The following is a 17,254-nucleotide window of genomic DNA, read 5'->3' as shown; positions in this document are numbered from 1 at the left end:
TGGTCAGCCCCCCATCATTTACTTCGTGTCATCCCTTTCGTGGGAAAAAGGGAACTTGGAATCTTTAGGGTTATTGCCTTCTTCCTTTACAGATTCAAATGGAGACACAGGCCACATGCCTTCTTCCCTAACCCTCCTCTTTGTTCCCCCAGTTCAAAAGGTTTCCCTTGGTCTTTGAAATAACCTAAGGCAGGCTGGGGGAACTTCCGGTGGCTCCGCGGCGACGGAGACAGCCTTCCCGGGCTGCCTGCGGCTCAGCTGTTGTTTTTTCGCCCGAAACAGCGCCGATCAGCTGTTCGGGCGAATTTGAAGCCCCCTCCTCGGGAGAAGAGGAGGGGGCGAGCTCCCAGGTAGGGGTAGAGTTCTCCAGGGCCGCCTGAGCTTATGGCTTGGGCGGCTGAAGGATTGAACTCCCCCGTAGCCTGGGCTGCTCCCAGCTGGCCGGCGCCTCTGCTCCTGATTTCTTGGAGCAGAGCCAGGCGTCTGCGACCACCCCTGCCTGAAGGAATGACTATGGATTAAAGGAGCAGGCAGAGCGATACAAGAGGAAAAGGTATATTTTACTCTCCAGCTTGATGGACTTTTTTGAATTATAAATCTGAAGTGAAAGTGCGTCACATTTGGTAAAAGATGGCGGCTAAACCACCCCCTAAAACTCTTCGGAGTGCTGGAACTTCTCCTGTGCAACAATCATTACTGCAGGCGCTGCATCCTCCTGATGTATTGACATCAAAGGACTTACAAGATGCTCTTGAAAAACACGCCCAGGTAATTTTGGAATCAATTAATGATAGATTTGTACAGATGGAGGAGAAATTGGAGAAATTGGAGGAGAGAATGGAGGAGAGGATGGAACAGAAGTTCAGAGTGATGAAGGCAGACATCTTGTCTTCAGTGTGTAAAGTGGCTCGCTGTGTGGAAGAATTGGAGGAAAAGCTAGAAGATTTGACTCAAAAGAATGCTATATTAGAAGCAAAAGTATTGGAGAATGAAGATAAAGTGGAAAAGGAACTGAGTCTTGCTCAATATTACCAGATGCAGTTTGCCATTAGAGTTAGAGGCTTAAAGGAGAATACTAAGGAAGATCTAAAGCAGCTGGTTTCTGAGGCTTTTGAAGTAGTGTTGAAACAGCCAGCATCTGAAATAAAAGGAGGCATGGATAAAGTGTTTCGTGTGAATTCATGGATTGCTAGACAGAGAAAATTGCCTAGAGATGTGGTGGTTTATTTTGCAAAAAGGGAAACTAGAGATGAAGTTATACGAGCTGCTTATGATACTAAAGTTGTGATTGCTAATCAAGAAGTTTTGGTCTTAAAAGAAATTCCTCCAAAGATTTTAAGGAGAAGGAAGGATTTTACATTTCTTGTGCAAGAGCTCAAGCAACGAGATATAAGGTTCAGATGGGAGATCCCAGCTGGGTTGATGGTGACGCACGAAGGTAAAAGGTACCGTCTGGTTACTGTGATGCAAGCGCGTGATTTCTATAATAATGTTTTAAATGCAACGCCATTAACACCTCTGGAAGCTGAAAAGGGATCTGGAGAAGGAGTGCATCAAGAGGTTGAAGGTGGTCAGATAGAAGACAACGGTGTTGGAAGAGATCAAGATACAACTTCGTCGGATGATTCTATAGAACAGAGGGTGACGCGTGCTGCTGCAAAACGATCTAAGAAGAGAAAATAGCAGGATTTGCAGAAGTCTATGGAATTTCTACGACGTATTCATAGTCAAGTATGGGAGGTGGGAAAAGATTTGGGTGTAGACGCAATATATTTTTTATATGTGGTGGTTTTGTGGAAAGGGTGAGTTTTTTTTTTGATTAAAGTTTGGTGGAATATATAGAAGATTTCTAAATGGAGGTTAAAGTTTTGTTCGCATTTTTTTTTATTGTTTGGAATAATTATAGATGTGCTGGAAGAGGAACGGCCGATTACAGAAGAGTGGACTTTAAAGTTTTCTGATTTGGTTGAGGTGGCGAAGATTTTGGTTAATTTGAAAGATTATTTGTAAGAACGTTATATCATGGAATGGACAAAATGAATGGAGTCTATTTAGGACAAGTATAGGCTGAGAAGTATTATATAGTATTTGAATAATTCTTCTTTCCTTTTTTTTCTGTTTTTTTTTTTCTCTTTTTATTTTGGGGTTTTTTTTCCTTGTTTTTAATGTATATTTAATATTATTAAGGTTTGTTTTATTCTATATAAGCTAGAAAGTGTTTATATTTAATATTGCCAAGGGTTGGTTTATCCTATATAAGCTAGAGAGTGATGGATTTTAGAATTTATAGTTGTTAGTACATGGTTGCTTATGTTTGCCTTTCTTTTTTCTCTCTTTTTATATATATACCTTGTATTCAGCTCTGGGAAGTGGGGGGGAGGGGGGGAGGCAGGGGGGGGAGGAGGGAGGGAGGGAGGGGGGGAGGTAGGGGGGGAGGAGGGAGGGGGAAGGGGGGTTTTTTAAAGGAAAATTGTATTTTAAAACTTTTCAATAAAAAAAAAAAAAGAAATAACCTAAGGCAGGCTGAATCCACATCCGCTTCTCCTTCCTTGGGAGATGGCAAAATCTGGGGGGGGGGGGATAATGTTTTAAACATACATTTATGAATGTGATATAAATGGATTCTGACAGATAGTCCTCGACGTACGACCATAATACAGCCCAGAATTTTGGTTGCTCAGCAAGACGGTTGTTAAGTGAGTTTTGCCCCATTTTGCGACTTTTCTTGCCGCTGTTGCCAAGTGAACCACTGCAGTTGTTCGGTTAGTAACACGGTTGTTAAATGAATGTAGCTTTCCCCCCAATTGACCTTGCTTGTCAGAAGGTTGCCAAAAGGGGATCAGATGACACTGACACTGCAACTGTCATAAATATGAACCAGTTGACAGGCGTCTGGATTTTGATCACGTGACCACGGGGATGCCACAGTGGTTTGTAAGTGTGAAAAACGGTCATAAGTCACTTTTTTCCCCCAGTTCTGTGGTAACTTTGAACAGTCACTAAATGAACTGTCGTAAGTCAAGGACTACCTGCACAATATTCTGAGATTTGCTGTTCATCGTATCTGGAAAGCCCAAAGATGGGGAAAGTAAGGTTTATTATGGCTTTGTTCTCCATTGTTACAGGTGTGACTGTCTCTACGGTACCTTCATTTGACCTTTGAGGTTGAAAGTTTCTCTACGAGGAGATGCTCCAGTTACCAGCTGGGATTGCTTACCAGAATAGAGTAGAGTAGAATTGGAAGGGACCTTGGAGGTCTTCTAGTCCAACCCCCTGCTCAGGCAGGAAACCGTCTACAATATCAGACAAATGGATGTCCAGTCTCTTCTTAAAAATTTCCATTGTTGGAGCATTCACAGCTTCTGGAGGCAGGTTGTTCCACTGGTTAATTGTTCTAACTGTCCGAAAATTTCTCCTTAGTTCTAGGTTGCTTCTCTCCTTGATTAGTTTCCATCCGTTGCTTCTTGTCCTGCCTTCAAGTGCTTTGGAGAATAGCTTGACTCCCTCTTCTTTGGGGCTGCCCCTGAGATATTGGAAGACTGCTATCATGTCACCCCTCATCCTTCTCTTCATTAAACTAAAGGTAAAGGTTCCCCCGCACATGCGTGCTAGTCGTTTCCAACTCTAGAGGCCGGTGCTCATCTCCGTTTCAAAGCCGAAGAGACAGCGCTTGTCCGAGGACGTCTCCGTGGTCATGTGGCCGGCATGACTTGACGCCAAAGGCGCACGGAATGCTGTTACCTTCCCACCGTAGTGGTCCCTATTTTTCTACTTGCATTTTTACGTGCTTTCGAACTGCTAGGTTGGCAGAAGCTGGGACGAGTAACAGACGCTCACTCTGTTACGCGGGACCCGGGATTCGACCCACCAAACTGCCGACCATCTGGTCGACAAGCTCAGCGTCCTAACCCACTGAGCCACCGCGTCCCTTTTCATTGAACTAGACATACCCAATTCCAGCAGCCGTTCTTTATAAGTTTGAGCTTTCCAGTCCCCTGATCACCTTTGTTGCTCTTCTCTACGCTCTTTCTAGAGTCTCAACATCTTCTTTACATCCTGTTGACCAAAATTGGATGCAGATCCTTTATTGCTTTGAGAATGTGCTAAGCCTTGGCTTGTTGTAGCTTCAGACCCTGTTTCCCTTAAGAAGGGAAGAGGTTGCCTCCTTGCTCCTGATGGGAGCTACCCAGGAACAATTGAAAAATGGAGCAAAACCTGACTGGTCCAGAAGCAAAAAGGAACCCTGCTGTTCTCCGCGCTGGGAACCCGGTGGCGCTCGGGGATGCTAAAAAGATGCCCGGGGAGTTCAACCACACCGTGGACGCCCGATGCCTCCACTTCCGGCAGTTCCGCTACCAGCAGAACTGGGGACCCCGAGAAGTGTGCAATCATCTCCGTGATCTATGTTTCCTGTGGCTCAAGCCAGAGCAGCATACGAAGAATGAGATCCTAGATCTGGTGATCCTGGAGCAGTTCCTGGCTGTCCTGCCCCCCGAGATGGAGAACTGGGTTAGAGAATGTGAGCCGGAGACCAGTTCTCAAGCGGTGGCCCTGGCTGAAGGATTCCTGCTGAGTAAGGCTGAAGAAAAGACTCAGGAACGGCAGCAGGTCAGTATCTTGGTCCAGGTAGAATAGAAATAGAAATAGAAATAGAAATAGAAATAGAAATAGAAATAGAAATACAAATACAAATACAAATACAAATACAAATACAAATACAAATACAAATACAGACTAGAATAGAATAAGAATAGAGTAGAATAGAGTAGAATAGAATAGAATAAAATAAGAATAGAGTAGAGTAATGGAATGGAATAGAATAGAATAGAATAGAATAGAATAGAATAGAATAGAATAGAATAGAATAGAATAGAATAGAATAGAATAAAGGTAAAGGTAAAGGTTCCCCCGCACATGCGTGCTAGTCGTTTCCGACTCTAGGGGCCGGTGCTCATCTCCGTTTCAAAGCCAAAGAGCCAGCGCTTGTCCGAGGACGTCTCTGTGGTCATGTGGCCGGCATGACTGGACGCCAAAGGCGCACGGAACACTGTTACCTTCCCACCGTAGTGGTCCCTATTTTTCTATTTGCATTTTTTACGTGCTTTCGAACTGCTAGGTTGGCAGAAGCTGGGACCAGTAACAGGCGCTCACTCTGTTACGCGGCACTCGGGATTTGACCCGCCAAACTGCCGACCTTCTGATCGACAGGCTCAGTGTCCTAACCCACTGAGCCACCGCGTCCCTAGAATAGAATAGAATAAAATAAGAATAGAGTAGAGTAGTGGAATGGAATGGAATGGAATAGAATAGAATAGAATAAGAATAGAACAGAACAGAACTGAATTGAATTGAATTGAATTGAATAGCTAGTAGTTGGAAGGGACCTTGGAGGTCTTCCAGTTCAACGTAAACCACCCCCCCTTTTTTGGTGCTGTCGTAACTTCTAGTGGTCACTAAACAATTGGTTGTAAGTCGAGGGCTACCTGTAGTTGCAAGGAGCAAGTAACCACAATCCTTAGAAAAAGCATTGTGGTCCATCACTGTCCTTTTCTCCTCCTGGGAACCTTCCACTCTTCTTTTCCAGGAAGAGGGACATTGTGCAAATGTGGCCAGCCAGGTGGGCAAAGCCTCTTTGAGCATCAGACCCGGAACATTTTTCAGGTGGATCGTGGAGGAGGAGCCCGAGCCGATTGGTTCCCAGCAGGGTAAGGCCTGCCTTGGGCAGATTTCTTCTCAATTTCCTTTTTTTGTCCCTCTCTGAAATCTGGGAAGATTTATTATAATCTGCAGTCTGTTACAGTTGCACTGTGTCATAAGAGACCCCTGTTTGAATGACTTCTTTTTGCTAACTGTATGTACAACCCTTCTCAATCCCAAAGGACATGTGGCAGCATACAACGAACCAACAAATAAAATGAATACTAAAAACAACAATGAATTGTGAAAGACAAGCCAAGGTTAAAAAAAAAGAAGCTCCAGGTTGGCTACTGTCAGTCAGCTGGGACTGAAAGCACATTTGAATAAAACAGTTTTAACTTGTTTGTGGAAGTCTTCAGTTAACATTCCATCTTTGAGAAAGATGAGCAGTACAGAAAGATAAATGATAGATAGATAGATAGATAGATAGATAGATAGATAGATAGATATGATAGATATAGATGGAAGATAGATGATAGACAGATAATAATGATAGACAGATAATAATGATAGACAGATGATATAGATGATAGACATAATAAATGATAGATATAGATGATATAGATAGATAGATAGATAGATAGATAGATAGATAGATAGATAGATAGATAGATATAGATGGATGATAGACAGATAATAATGATAGACAGATGATATAGATGATAGACATAAATGATAGATATAGATAGATGATATAGATAGATAGATATGATAGATATAGATGGATGATAGATAATAATGATAGACAGATGATATAGATGATAGACATAAATGATATAGATAGATGATATAAATAGATAGATATGATAGACAGATGGAAGATAGATGATAGATAGACAGATAATAATGATGATATAGATGATAGATAGACATAAATGATAGATATAGATAGATGATAGAGATAGATATGATAGATATAGATGGAAGATAGATGATAGACAGATAATAATGATAGATGATATAGATAGACATAAATGATAGATAGAGATAGATGATAGAGATAGATGATAGATAGATAGATAGATAGATAGATAGATAGATAGATAGATAGATAGATGGTAGATAGATGATAGATGGTAAAGATGATAGATATAGATGGATGATAGAAGACACACAGATAATAGATAGATGATAGATGATAAATATAGAGATGATAGATAGATAATAGATGATAGATAGACAGATATAGATAGATGAGAGAGAGAGAGAAAGAGACAGAGACAGACAGACAGACACAGACAGATGATAATAGATAAATTTGCTAATGTCATGGTCCATGCCCTAAATCTAGTGATTGTTTATTTGCCATCAAGTCAATGTTGATTTTCAGTGACCCCCATAAATAGATTCTCTCCATGGTTAGTACCCCATCTGGCCTTTTAGGTTTCCCAATAGTGCACCTATTGCCTCTGCAACTGAGTCCTTTCTTCTCTTTCTTTCCCCTTTCCCCACCATTAGAGCTTCTCCAGAGAGTGAGGGTGTCTCATGATATGTCCAAAATATGATCACACAGGCCTTGTCGTTTGTGCCTCAAGAGAGGCGTATTTCTTGACTAGTTTTTCTTTTTACTCTTGATGATTGATTGCAAAAGTCAGAAGCTGTCCAGCACTTTGATACCTTCCTTTGCCAATTCTGAAACTGGCTGTTGTTCCTGTTGTCATTGGGTTGATCTCCTTTGTATTGAATATGAGTCCCATTTTTTTATTGAAGAGTTTTACAGATACATTTTAAACATAAAAAACATAAAAACCCATCCCCCCACCCAATTTCCCCTCCCTCTCCCTCCCTCCCCCCCCCCCCGACTTCCCACAGAACAAATACAGGGTATTGACCCTAACAATCTTAAACTATAATATGCAAACTAACTATAATAACACTTTAAGTGCTATCGCACTTTAACTCTCCTTAAAAATAACTAAATAATAACAAATCTTCTAAATCTAATACTCATTCAAATGCTAAATGAAACTTTTTGGTCCCATATTTATTCTGGATATAATCAATCCACCTTCTCCATTCCAAAATATATCTTTGTTGCGAATGGTCTTTCAAATATGCTGAGAATTTCGCCATTTCTGCCAGGTTCGAAACTTTTAAAGTCCATTCTTCTATAGTAGGCAAATCCTCCTTCTTCCAATATTGCGCCACCAAAAGTCTTGCTGCCGTTATTAAATTCAGCATCAACTTAGTTTCTATAGCAGTAGAGTCAATAGTAATACCCAGCGAAAATAATTGTGGAGAAAATTTTATCTTTTTCTTAAATATCTTCTGCATATTCCACCAAATTTTAATCCAGAAAGCTTTTACTTTTTTACAAGTCCACCATATATGATAATACGTTGCATCATCACAACCACACCTCCAGCATTTAGGCTGATAATTTGAATACATAATTTGTATTGAATATGAGTCCCATTTTTTTCACTGGGATCAGTGAAAAAAAAAATCCAGACTCTTAATTACTAGAGCTTGTAGATCATTTGTGCTTTCGGCTATCCAAGTAGTGTTATTAGCAGAGTGGAGGTTATTGATCTTCCTCCCTGCAGTTTATTCCTATCTGGCTTCCCTCAAATGCTATTTTCCTATTGCACGATGGTACACGCACACATAAGTCTTCTTTTCGGCTGCCCATTTAATTTTTAATTTTTGTTTTCGAAACGTTAATACTCTTTGTAGCTGCTGTGAAAGTTGGCATTCCCCCATGAGGTTTCAGATGGTATATGAGAATATCAAAGTCTTGTTCTGTACCAGCCTGCTACCGGCCCTGCAGAAAAGGCAGGGACAACCCCTTTTACAAGAAGGCAAGAGGCTGGAATTACGCCTGCCAAATTTATTGATACAAAAACAAATAGAACAAGACACGAACCAAGAAACAGGAGCTTTTCAAGCGGTTGCCTTCAGCAAACCAGCCCTCCCACGCATTCCCTTTTTATACAGTTCAGGGCGTGGCTTCTCTCTGCCTCCTTCCGAGGAGCCCCATTGCCTTCCTCTGTTTACTCCTGATTGACTGCCTCCTGCGTCGGGCGTCCTTGAACAGGGCCAGCTGTGGGTCATCTTTATCCACGCTGTCAGGCTCACACAGCTGGGTCTGCATCGTGACCAGGTGGGAGGGGCCTGGCTGAGGGCTCTCATCAAGCTGTCCAACCCCCTCAGCAAGCTCTTCAACACCCCCCCTCCTCCTCCTCCTCTGAGTCGTCCGACCCAACTGCCGAACCCACAGGCTGACCCTGAATCACAACAGGTCTTGCAAGAATTTAGCCGTCGGAAATGCTTGGAAAAATGGTTTGAATGAGATGTGTGTGTGTGTGCGCGCGCGCGCGCGCGTGTGTGTCCATGGACACAACTTAGAGGTGTTGCAAGCCATGGAGAAACTGCAGGAAGTCTAGGAAAAAAAAACCCTGGAAAACAGATAAGACTGTCTCAAGGATGGTTGAAAGACCTCAGCAGGAGATAATGCAATTGCTGTTGATCAATTTCCTAAGGGCTGTCATAGGAAAATGACGCTGTAGGATTTGAGGCATGGGCTGAGATTTTAAGATGCTGGATTTTAGCATTTGGAGAAAATCCCTTTTTTTTTTAATTGAAAAGTTTTACAATACATTTTTGAATACAAAAAAACCCCCTCCTCCCCCTCCCCTCTCCCCAACCCCCCCCTCCCCTCTCCTCCCCCCTCCCCGACTTCCCAGAGCTGAATACAGGGTATAATAATACAAACAAGCATAATCTAAAATATGCTAACAACAAAAATAAAACATTAAATTCTATCGCACTTTAACTCTCCATAGTCAAAATATTAATGAAATAACTACTAACTAGTTATACGTCATAAAAATCCACTACTTATTCAAATGCTAAATGAAACTTTTTACTCCCATATTTATTCTGAATATATTCAATCCATCTTCTCCATTCCACAATGCGGAGAAAATCCCTTTTGTGTCCCTCACAGATGAAGGAAGGACACCAGTGGTCCGGTCGTGGTTGCGCTCATATGAAAATGGAATAGAAACAGTTCTGGAAGAACCACTTCAGGTAGGAGAATAGCTACACGAATAAGATAAGCCAGGCCTTGGAAGGCCCCACTTTTCTATAGTTTGGTGGGACCAGATGCTATAAAACTTAAAAGAATTCCTTTCTAGGAAAATCACAGTTTGCTTTATGAACATCAGAAGAACTCTGAAGCGGGGTCAGAAATCACTCTAGGCTAGCATTCTGTGTCTCTTAGGCTGGCTTTTTGATGCTCCAGAACAGGAGAAGAAGACAACAGCCACCTCTTGATTCTGCATACACCGCGGTTCTACTTCTGAATGTTTGTTGAAAAGCTGTTCAGCGTTTTTGTCTGCTATAACTTGAAAAATAAGAGCTTGGCTTTGGTGGATCAGGCAAGACCCATAATTATCTGCTATATTCCTTTTCACCAGGGCCAACTGGATGCTTCTGGGGTGTCACCCACAAGCACAGAAAGATATCTTTCACCATTATTTTATTCAGTGGTGAAAAAAGTAAAGTTGAATAAACGAATAAACCTTTATTGTCAAAGTACAACCATGGAGCCATGGCTAGGGGGTCATTTGCACAGATTCGTCTAATATACCAATTGCGCCCCTTTTTGGACCGAGATGCCCTACGTACAGTCACCCACGCACTCGTTACCTCCCGTATTGATTACTGTAATGCTCTCTACATGGGGCTGCCCTTGAAGACCACCCGGAGGCTTCAGCTGGTGCAGAATGCAGCTGCACGGGTTGTGATGGGAGCTCCCCGATACTCCCATATTACACCCCTCCTGCGTGAGCTGCATTGGCTACCAGTTGCCCTCCGGGTGAGATTTAAGGTGCTGGTACTTACCTTTAAAGCCCTACATGGCTTAGGCCCGGGATACTTGCAGGACCATCTGCTGCCGGGAACAAATTCCCATCGTCCAGTACGCTCACACAGAGAAGGCCTCCTCAGGGTACCGTCAGCTAGGCAATGTCGGCTGGCGACCCCCAGGGGGAGGGCCTTCTCTGTGGGAGCGCCAGCCCTATGGAATCAGCTCCCCCCTGAGCTTTGGATGGCCCAAAACCTCCAATCCTTTCGCCGCGGCCTCAGAACACTCCTTTTCCACCTGGCTGACCTAGACTGACAGGCATTTTAATTAATTTATATTTAGTATTTTTAATTTATTTTTTAAATTCTCTAATTTTAATTTATTGCACAGATGTTCTCAATTTTATTTTTATCTTGATTTCTGTACTTATTATATGTTTTGTTGTTAGCCGCCCTGAGTCCTTCGGGAGATAGGGCGGGATATAAATCCCATCAATAAATAAATAAATAAATGTATACATTGAGATTAGCTGAGCCTCCCTTCGTGCTCCCACCCCCCCCAACTCACAGTGACAACAAACCTCCATCTTATTACACCATGTGAACTAATTGCGCCACACACCAGCCTCGCAAGTTCTATATTTAGGCAAGAAAAACCAAATGCACAGGTGCAGTAGAGATGGTACGCTGCTTAATAGTAGTAACTGTGAGAGGGATCTTGAGTCCCAGTGGACAATCACTTAAATATGAGCCAGCAGTGTGCTGCAGCAGCCAAAAAGAGCAAACACAGTTCTAGCTTGCATTAACAGAGCGACAGAATCAAGATCACGTGAAGTGTTAATACCACTTTATAATCCCTTGGTGATGCCACACTTGGAATATTGCATCCAGTTTTGGTCGCCATGATGTAAAAAAGATGTTGAGACTCTAGAAAGAGTGCAGAGAAGAGCAATAAAGATGATCAGAGGACTGGAAGCTAAAACGTATAAAAAACGGTTACTGGAATTGGATATGTCTAGTTTAATGGACTAGGGATGACATGATAGCAGTCTCCCCAACATGTCAGTGGTTGCAACAAAGAAGAGTGAGTCAAGCTATTCCCCAAAGCACCGGCAGGCAGGGCAAGAAGCAATGGATGGAAACTAATCAAGGAGAGAAGCAACGTAGAACTAAGAAGAAATTTCCTGACAGTTAGAAGAATGAATCGGTGGAACAACTGGCCTCCAGAAGTTGTGAATGCTCCAACGTTGGAAGTTTTAAAGAAGAGATTGGACAACCATTTGTCTGAAATGGTATAGGTTGAGAAACAATGCTCAAACTAGGATGGACTTTAAAGAGTTGGGGACTCGTTTCACATGCTTCCTAGCTTAATTCCAGATACCAGATATAAGAGATCAGAAGTGATCTCTCCACAGTGGGGTCTGCAGGATATTGCCACTGTTGTTGGAATAATGAACACAGCAGCATGACAGTAGAGTAGAGTAGAGTAGAGTAGAGTAGAGTAGAGTAGAGTAGAGTAGAGTAGAGTAGAGTAGAATGGAATAGAATGGAATAGAATAGAATAGAATAGAATAGAATAGAATAGAATAGAATAGAATAGAATAGAATACAATACAATACAATACAATACAATACAATACAATACAATACAATACAATACAATACAATACAATACAATACAATAGAAAATGTGGAGTGGAGTGCAGATGAACAGAACGGAACATTGCAGAACAGTTGGCAGGGACCTTGGAGGTCATCTAGTCCACTCCCCTGTTCAGGCAGGAAACCCTATACCATTTCAGACAAATGATTGTCCAGTGTCTTCTTAAAAACTTCCAGTGTTGGAGAATTCACTATTTCTGGAGGCGTTCCACTGATTAATTGTTCTCACTGCCAGGAAGTTTCTCCTTAGTTCCAGGTTGCTTCTCTCCTTGACTAGTTTCCATCCGTTGCTTCTTGTCCTGCTTTCAGGTGCTTTGGAGAATAGCTTGACTCCCTCTTCTCTGTGGCAGCCCCTGAGATATTGGAACTCTGCTGTCATGTCACCCTTATCATGTCACTTTTCCTGGAATGGTCCCAACTGGCCTCCTGCTTTTGATTTTACTGATCTAGTCTTCAGGGCCAGTGCGCTTATATGGCTGAGGTTGGGCTGAAACAGACAGACCCACAACTCCCCACTTAGGGTCAATGGAAAGAAATGCTGGGCATTTCTTGTAGGCAGAAATTCTTTATCGCCCCCTGTTCCTGAAAGTAGGTTTTAAAAAGAATTCATGTCCTTCCCTTTCGTCCTTCAGGATCTGGTGACTTTTGAAGATGTGGGAATCTACTTCACCGATGAGGAGTGGGCACTGCTGGATCTAGACCAACAAGCTCTCCATGTGGAAGTGATGGAGGAGAACTGTAGAAATTTGGCCTTTCTGGGTAAATTGTGTTCCTTGGTGGGGCTTCAATGGGGCAGATGGACAAGGACCAAAGGGCTACTCACAGGAAAGTTTTCATTGGAGATCCCAACATTCAGCAGCATCCATGGATGAAGGGGGGGGAGGGGTATTGCAAGAGAGTCAGGCTGATGAAAATAGAGTTGCAGCACGAACCCATCCCTTCTCTTCATATGAATGCTATTGCTTGCTCGCCTAATGAAAAAAAGTAAGGTTCTACATTTAGGCAAGAAAAACCAAATGTACAGGTATAGTATAGGTGGTTCCTTGCTCAACAGTAGCAACTGTGAGAGGGATCTCGGAGTCCTAGTGGACCATCACTTTAAATATGAGCCAGCAGTGTGCTGCAGCTGCCAAAAAAGCCAACACAGTGATAGGCTGCATTAACAGAGGGATAGAATCAAGTTCATGTGAAGTGTTAATCACTTCACAATGTCTTGGTAAGGCCACACTTGGAATACTGCATCCAGCTTTGGTCACCACGATGTAAAAGAGATGTTGAGACTCTGTAAAGAGTGCAGAGAAGAGCAACAAAGATGATCAGGGGGCTGGAGGCTAAATCATAGAACGGTTGCTGGAATTGGGTATGACTAGTTTAACGAAGAGAAGGACGAGGGGTGACATGATAGCAGTGTTCCAATATCTCAGGGGTTGCCACAAAGAAGAGAGAGTCAAGCTATTCTCCAAAACATCTGAGGGCAGGACAAGAAGCAATGGATGGAAATTAATCAAGGAGAGAAGCAACCTGGAACTTAAGGAGAAATTTCCTGACAGTTAGAACAATTAACCAGTGGAACAACCTGCCTCCAGAGGTGGTGAATGCTCCAACACTGGAGGTTTTTAAGAAGAGACTGGACAGCCATTTGCCTGAAATGGTATAAGGTTTCCTGCCTGAGCAGGGGGTTGGACTAGATGACCTCCAAGGTCCCTTCCAACTCTTCGATTCTGTTCTGTTCTGCTCTCTTCCGTTCCGTTCAGCTCTGCTCCACTCCACATATTGTATTCTGTTCTGTTCTACTCTACTCTACTCTACTCTACTCTACTCTATTCTACTGTCATGCTGCTGTGTTCATCATTCCAACAACAGTGGCAATATCCTGCAGACCCCACTGTGGAGAGATCCCTTCTGATCTCTTACATCTGGTATCTGGAATTAAGCTAGGAAGCATGTGAAACGAGTCCCCAACTCTTTAAACTCCATCCAAGTTCGAGCATTGTTTCTCAACCTTGTCAGCTTTTATTTATTTATTTATTTATTTATTTATTTATTTATTTATTTATTTATTTATTTATTTATTTATTAATTATTGGGACTTATATGCCGCCCTATCTCCCGAAGGACTCAGGGTGGCTAACAACAATAACATACAATAAATACAGAAGTTAAGATAAAATTAAAATTAAAGGCCTCTGTACAATAAATTAAAATTAAAATAAATTAAAAATTAGAGTTAAAAAATTAAAAACATAATTAAAATCCTTGTCAGTCCAGGTCAGCCAGGTGGACAAGGAGTGTTTTGAGGCCGCGGCGAAAGGACCGGAGATCTTGGGCCATCCGAAGCTCATGGGGGAGCTGGTTCCACAGGGCTGGCGCTCCCACAGAGAAGGCCCTCCCCCTGGGGGTCGCCAGCCAACATTGTCTAGCCGACGGTACCCTGAGGAGGCCTTCTCTGTGTGAGCGCACTGGGCGATGGGAATTGGTTCCCGGCAGCAGATGTTCCTGCAAGTATCCCGGGCCTAAGCCATGTAGGGCTTTTAAGACGTGTGGACTTCAATTCCCAGAATTCCCCAGTTGTGAAGATGGAGTTTATGGTTGTATGATGACACTCCATCCCCCCATTTTTTTTTTAAGGTTTATAACATTTTATTAGATTATAAAGTAAAATACAAAAACAAATAGTAGGACACAGTGGGGAGGGAAAAGAGAAAAGGGAAAGAAAAACGAGGAGGAGAATGGAAAAGAAAAGGCATTGACTTCTGGCGTCCTCTGTTGCAGTGGAATAAAGCATTAACATTGAACCTCGACTTTTTACTTTTCCGTAGTAGTATAAACTAGCCAAGGGATGCGGTGGCTCAGTGGGTTAGGCCGCTGAGCTTGTCGATCAGAAGGTCGGCAGTTTGGCGGGTCGAGTCCCGAGTGCCGCGTAGCAGAGTGAGCGCCTGTTACTCGTCCCAGCTTCGAAAGCACGTAAAAATGCAAGTAGAAAAATAGGGACCACTCCGGTGGGAAGGGAACAGCGTTTCGTGCGCCTTTGGCATCTAGTCATGCCAGCCACGTGACCGCGGAGACATCCTCGGACAAGCACTGGCTCTTCAGCTTTGAAACGGAGATGAGCACCGGCCCCTAGAGTCGGAAACGACTAGCACGCATGTGCGGGGGAACCTTTACCTTTACCTTTACTATAAACTAGCCATTTCTAAAACAGCAAATCTAACCTAATTAGTGAAACCCAAAATCAGAGTTTCACCTTTTCCCCCCTGCACTCCACTCCTTTTTTTAACACCCGTTTCTCTCTTGTTTCAGCTGGGAACAGCTGGGAGGCCAAAACGGAGGGAGAAATCCGTGGGCTGTTTTTTGAGAAAGCTGCAGATAAGGAAGAGGAGAAGCAGCACCGCCAGAAGATGGAGGAGCAAGAAAAGAGGACACCTCCATCCCCGTTTTTCCGGGACGCCGTGGCCTGTGAATTCCCAGCCCTAGAAACCACGTGTCAGGAGGAAAAAAGAAGCAAGTGTCTGGCATGCGGGGAAAGCTTCAGCTGCAAGTTGAGCCTCAACGCTCATTTGAAAACTCACAAAGAGGAGAAGCCCTTTCAGTGTCCCGTCTGTGGGAAAAGTTTCTCGCAACGGAAAGGCCTCATCAGGCACGAGAGGATCCACACGGGGGAGAAGCCCTACACCTGCCTGGAATGTGGGAAGGGCTTCTGTCAGAGCGCGGCGCTCATCACCCACCAGCGCATTCACACCGGGGAGAAGCCGTACACTTGTCCGGAGTGCGGAAAGAGCTTCTGCCAGAAGACCACGCTCGTCCGCCACCAGCGCATCCACACGGGCGAGAAGCCCTACGCCTGCGGGGAATGCGGGAAAAGTTTCAGCCATCGCTCGCAGCTGACGTCCCATCGGAGAGTCCACACGGGGGAGAAGCCGTACAAGTGTTCGGAATGCGGGAAGAGCTTCAGCCAGAACACCAACCTGACGTTGCACCAACGAACTCACACCGGGGAGAAACCCTTTCGGTGCCTGGAGTGTGGAAGGAGTTTTAGCCACAGCTCGACTCTCATGGCCCATCAGAGAACTCACACGGGAGAGAAGCCGTTCACCTGCCTGGACTGCGGGCAGAGTTTCGCCCAAAACGCCAGCCTTATTTTCCATCAAAGAACCCACACGGGGGAAAAACCGTACACCTGTCCGGAATGTGGTAAAAGTTTCAGCACCAGCACGAGCCTGACGTCTCATCGCCGGATTCACACGGGCGAGAAGCCCTATACTTGTGCCGAGTGCGGGAAGGCCTTCTGTACGAGTACGAATCTTGTCACCCATCAAAGGATCCACACAGGGAAAAAGCCTTTCAAATGCTCCAAGTGTGGGGAAAACTTCCGTAAGAAAGCCCATCTCCTGCGCCATCACCTCACGCACACCGGGGAGAAGCCGTACCAATGCGTGGAGTGCGGGAAGGGCTTTAGCGAGAAAAGAAACCTTAATTCACATCAAAGGATCCACTCTGAGTATTGGAGGGAGGATCCTCGCAGCAGTGGTTGGGGGCTTCCTTCACTAAATTCAGATTGTCCCCCCATTTCGCAGGACCCTGGTTCTTTCCAGAACCATTTATAGCACGATTCTGACCCAGAAGGCAACTTGGAGTGCTTTACAATATTCCTCAGTGAATAGATGACAAATCTCTCAAGTCCTTTGTTGTTGTTGTTGTTGTTGTTGCAACTCAGAAAACAAGATGGGAAACGATAACTTCATGAATCAAGTAAATCGACTACTAATAAAACAAAAAGGAGCACAACTAGAATGCCAGTTTAAATGTAAAATAATAAAATAGGCTTAAGTTTTTGTTTCTAAAAATGGGTCGTGTGAATTTCTCTGGATTCTTATCCAGCTGGCCAGTGCAGATCCCAGAAAATACAGTAACACTACAATAAAGTGTAGTACATTCAAATCCAGGCAGTCCTTGACTTATAACCACTCATTTAGTGGCCAAAGTTACAATGGCACTGAAAAAAGTCATTTATCAGTCCTCGCCCTTAGTGACACTGAAGGATCCCCAGTCACACGGTCAAAATTTAGGTACTCGGCAACTGCACGTA

The 17,254-nt window shown here is 43.6% G+C and overlaps 1 protein-coding gene across 1 annotated transcript; it reads left to right on the top strand.

Annotated features, from left to right (window-relative positions):
* The first annotated feature begins 3,044 nt into the window (after positions 1-3,044).
* Positions 3,045-17,025, top strand: LOC308661175 (uncharacterized protein). The gene is made up of 6 exons (XM_081316009.1): positions 3,045-3,583; positions 4,034-4,608; positions 5,585-5,705; positions 9,647-9,729; positions 12,801-12,927; positions 15,469-17,025. Exons 2-6 carry the CDS (start codon positions 4,204-4,206, stop codon positions 16,770-16,772), a joined length of 2,040 nt encoding a protein of 679 aa, XP_081172135.1. The 5' UTR covers positions 3,045-3,583; positions 4,034-4,203; the 3' UTR covers positions 16,773-17,025.
* Positions 17,026-17,254: the final 229 nt, after the last annotated feature.

The sequence above is a fragment of the Vipera berus genome (assembly GCF_964194415.1).
Source record: "Vipera berus genome assembly, chromosome: 2".
Classification (NCBI taxonomy): Eukaryota; Metazoa; Chordata; class Lepidosauria; order Squamata; family Viperidae; genus Vipera; species Vipera berus.
The sequence above is the reverse complement of the archived record's forward strand: the minus strand, read 5'-3'. Positions and strand labels throughout refer to the sequence as shown.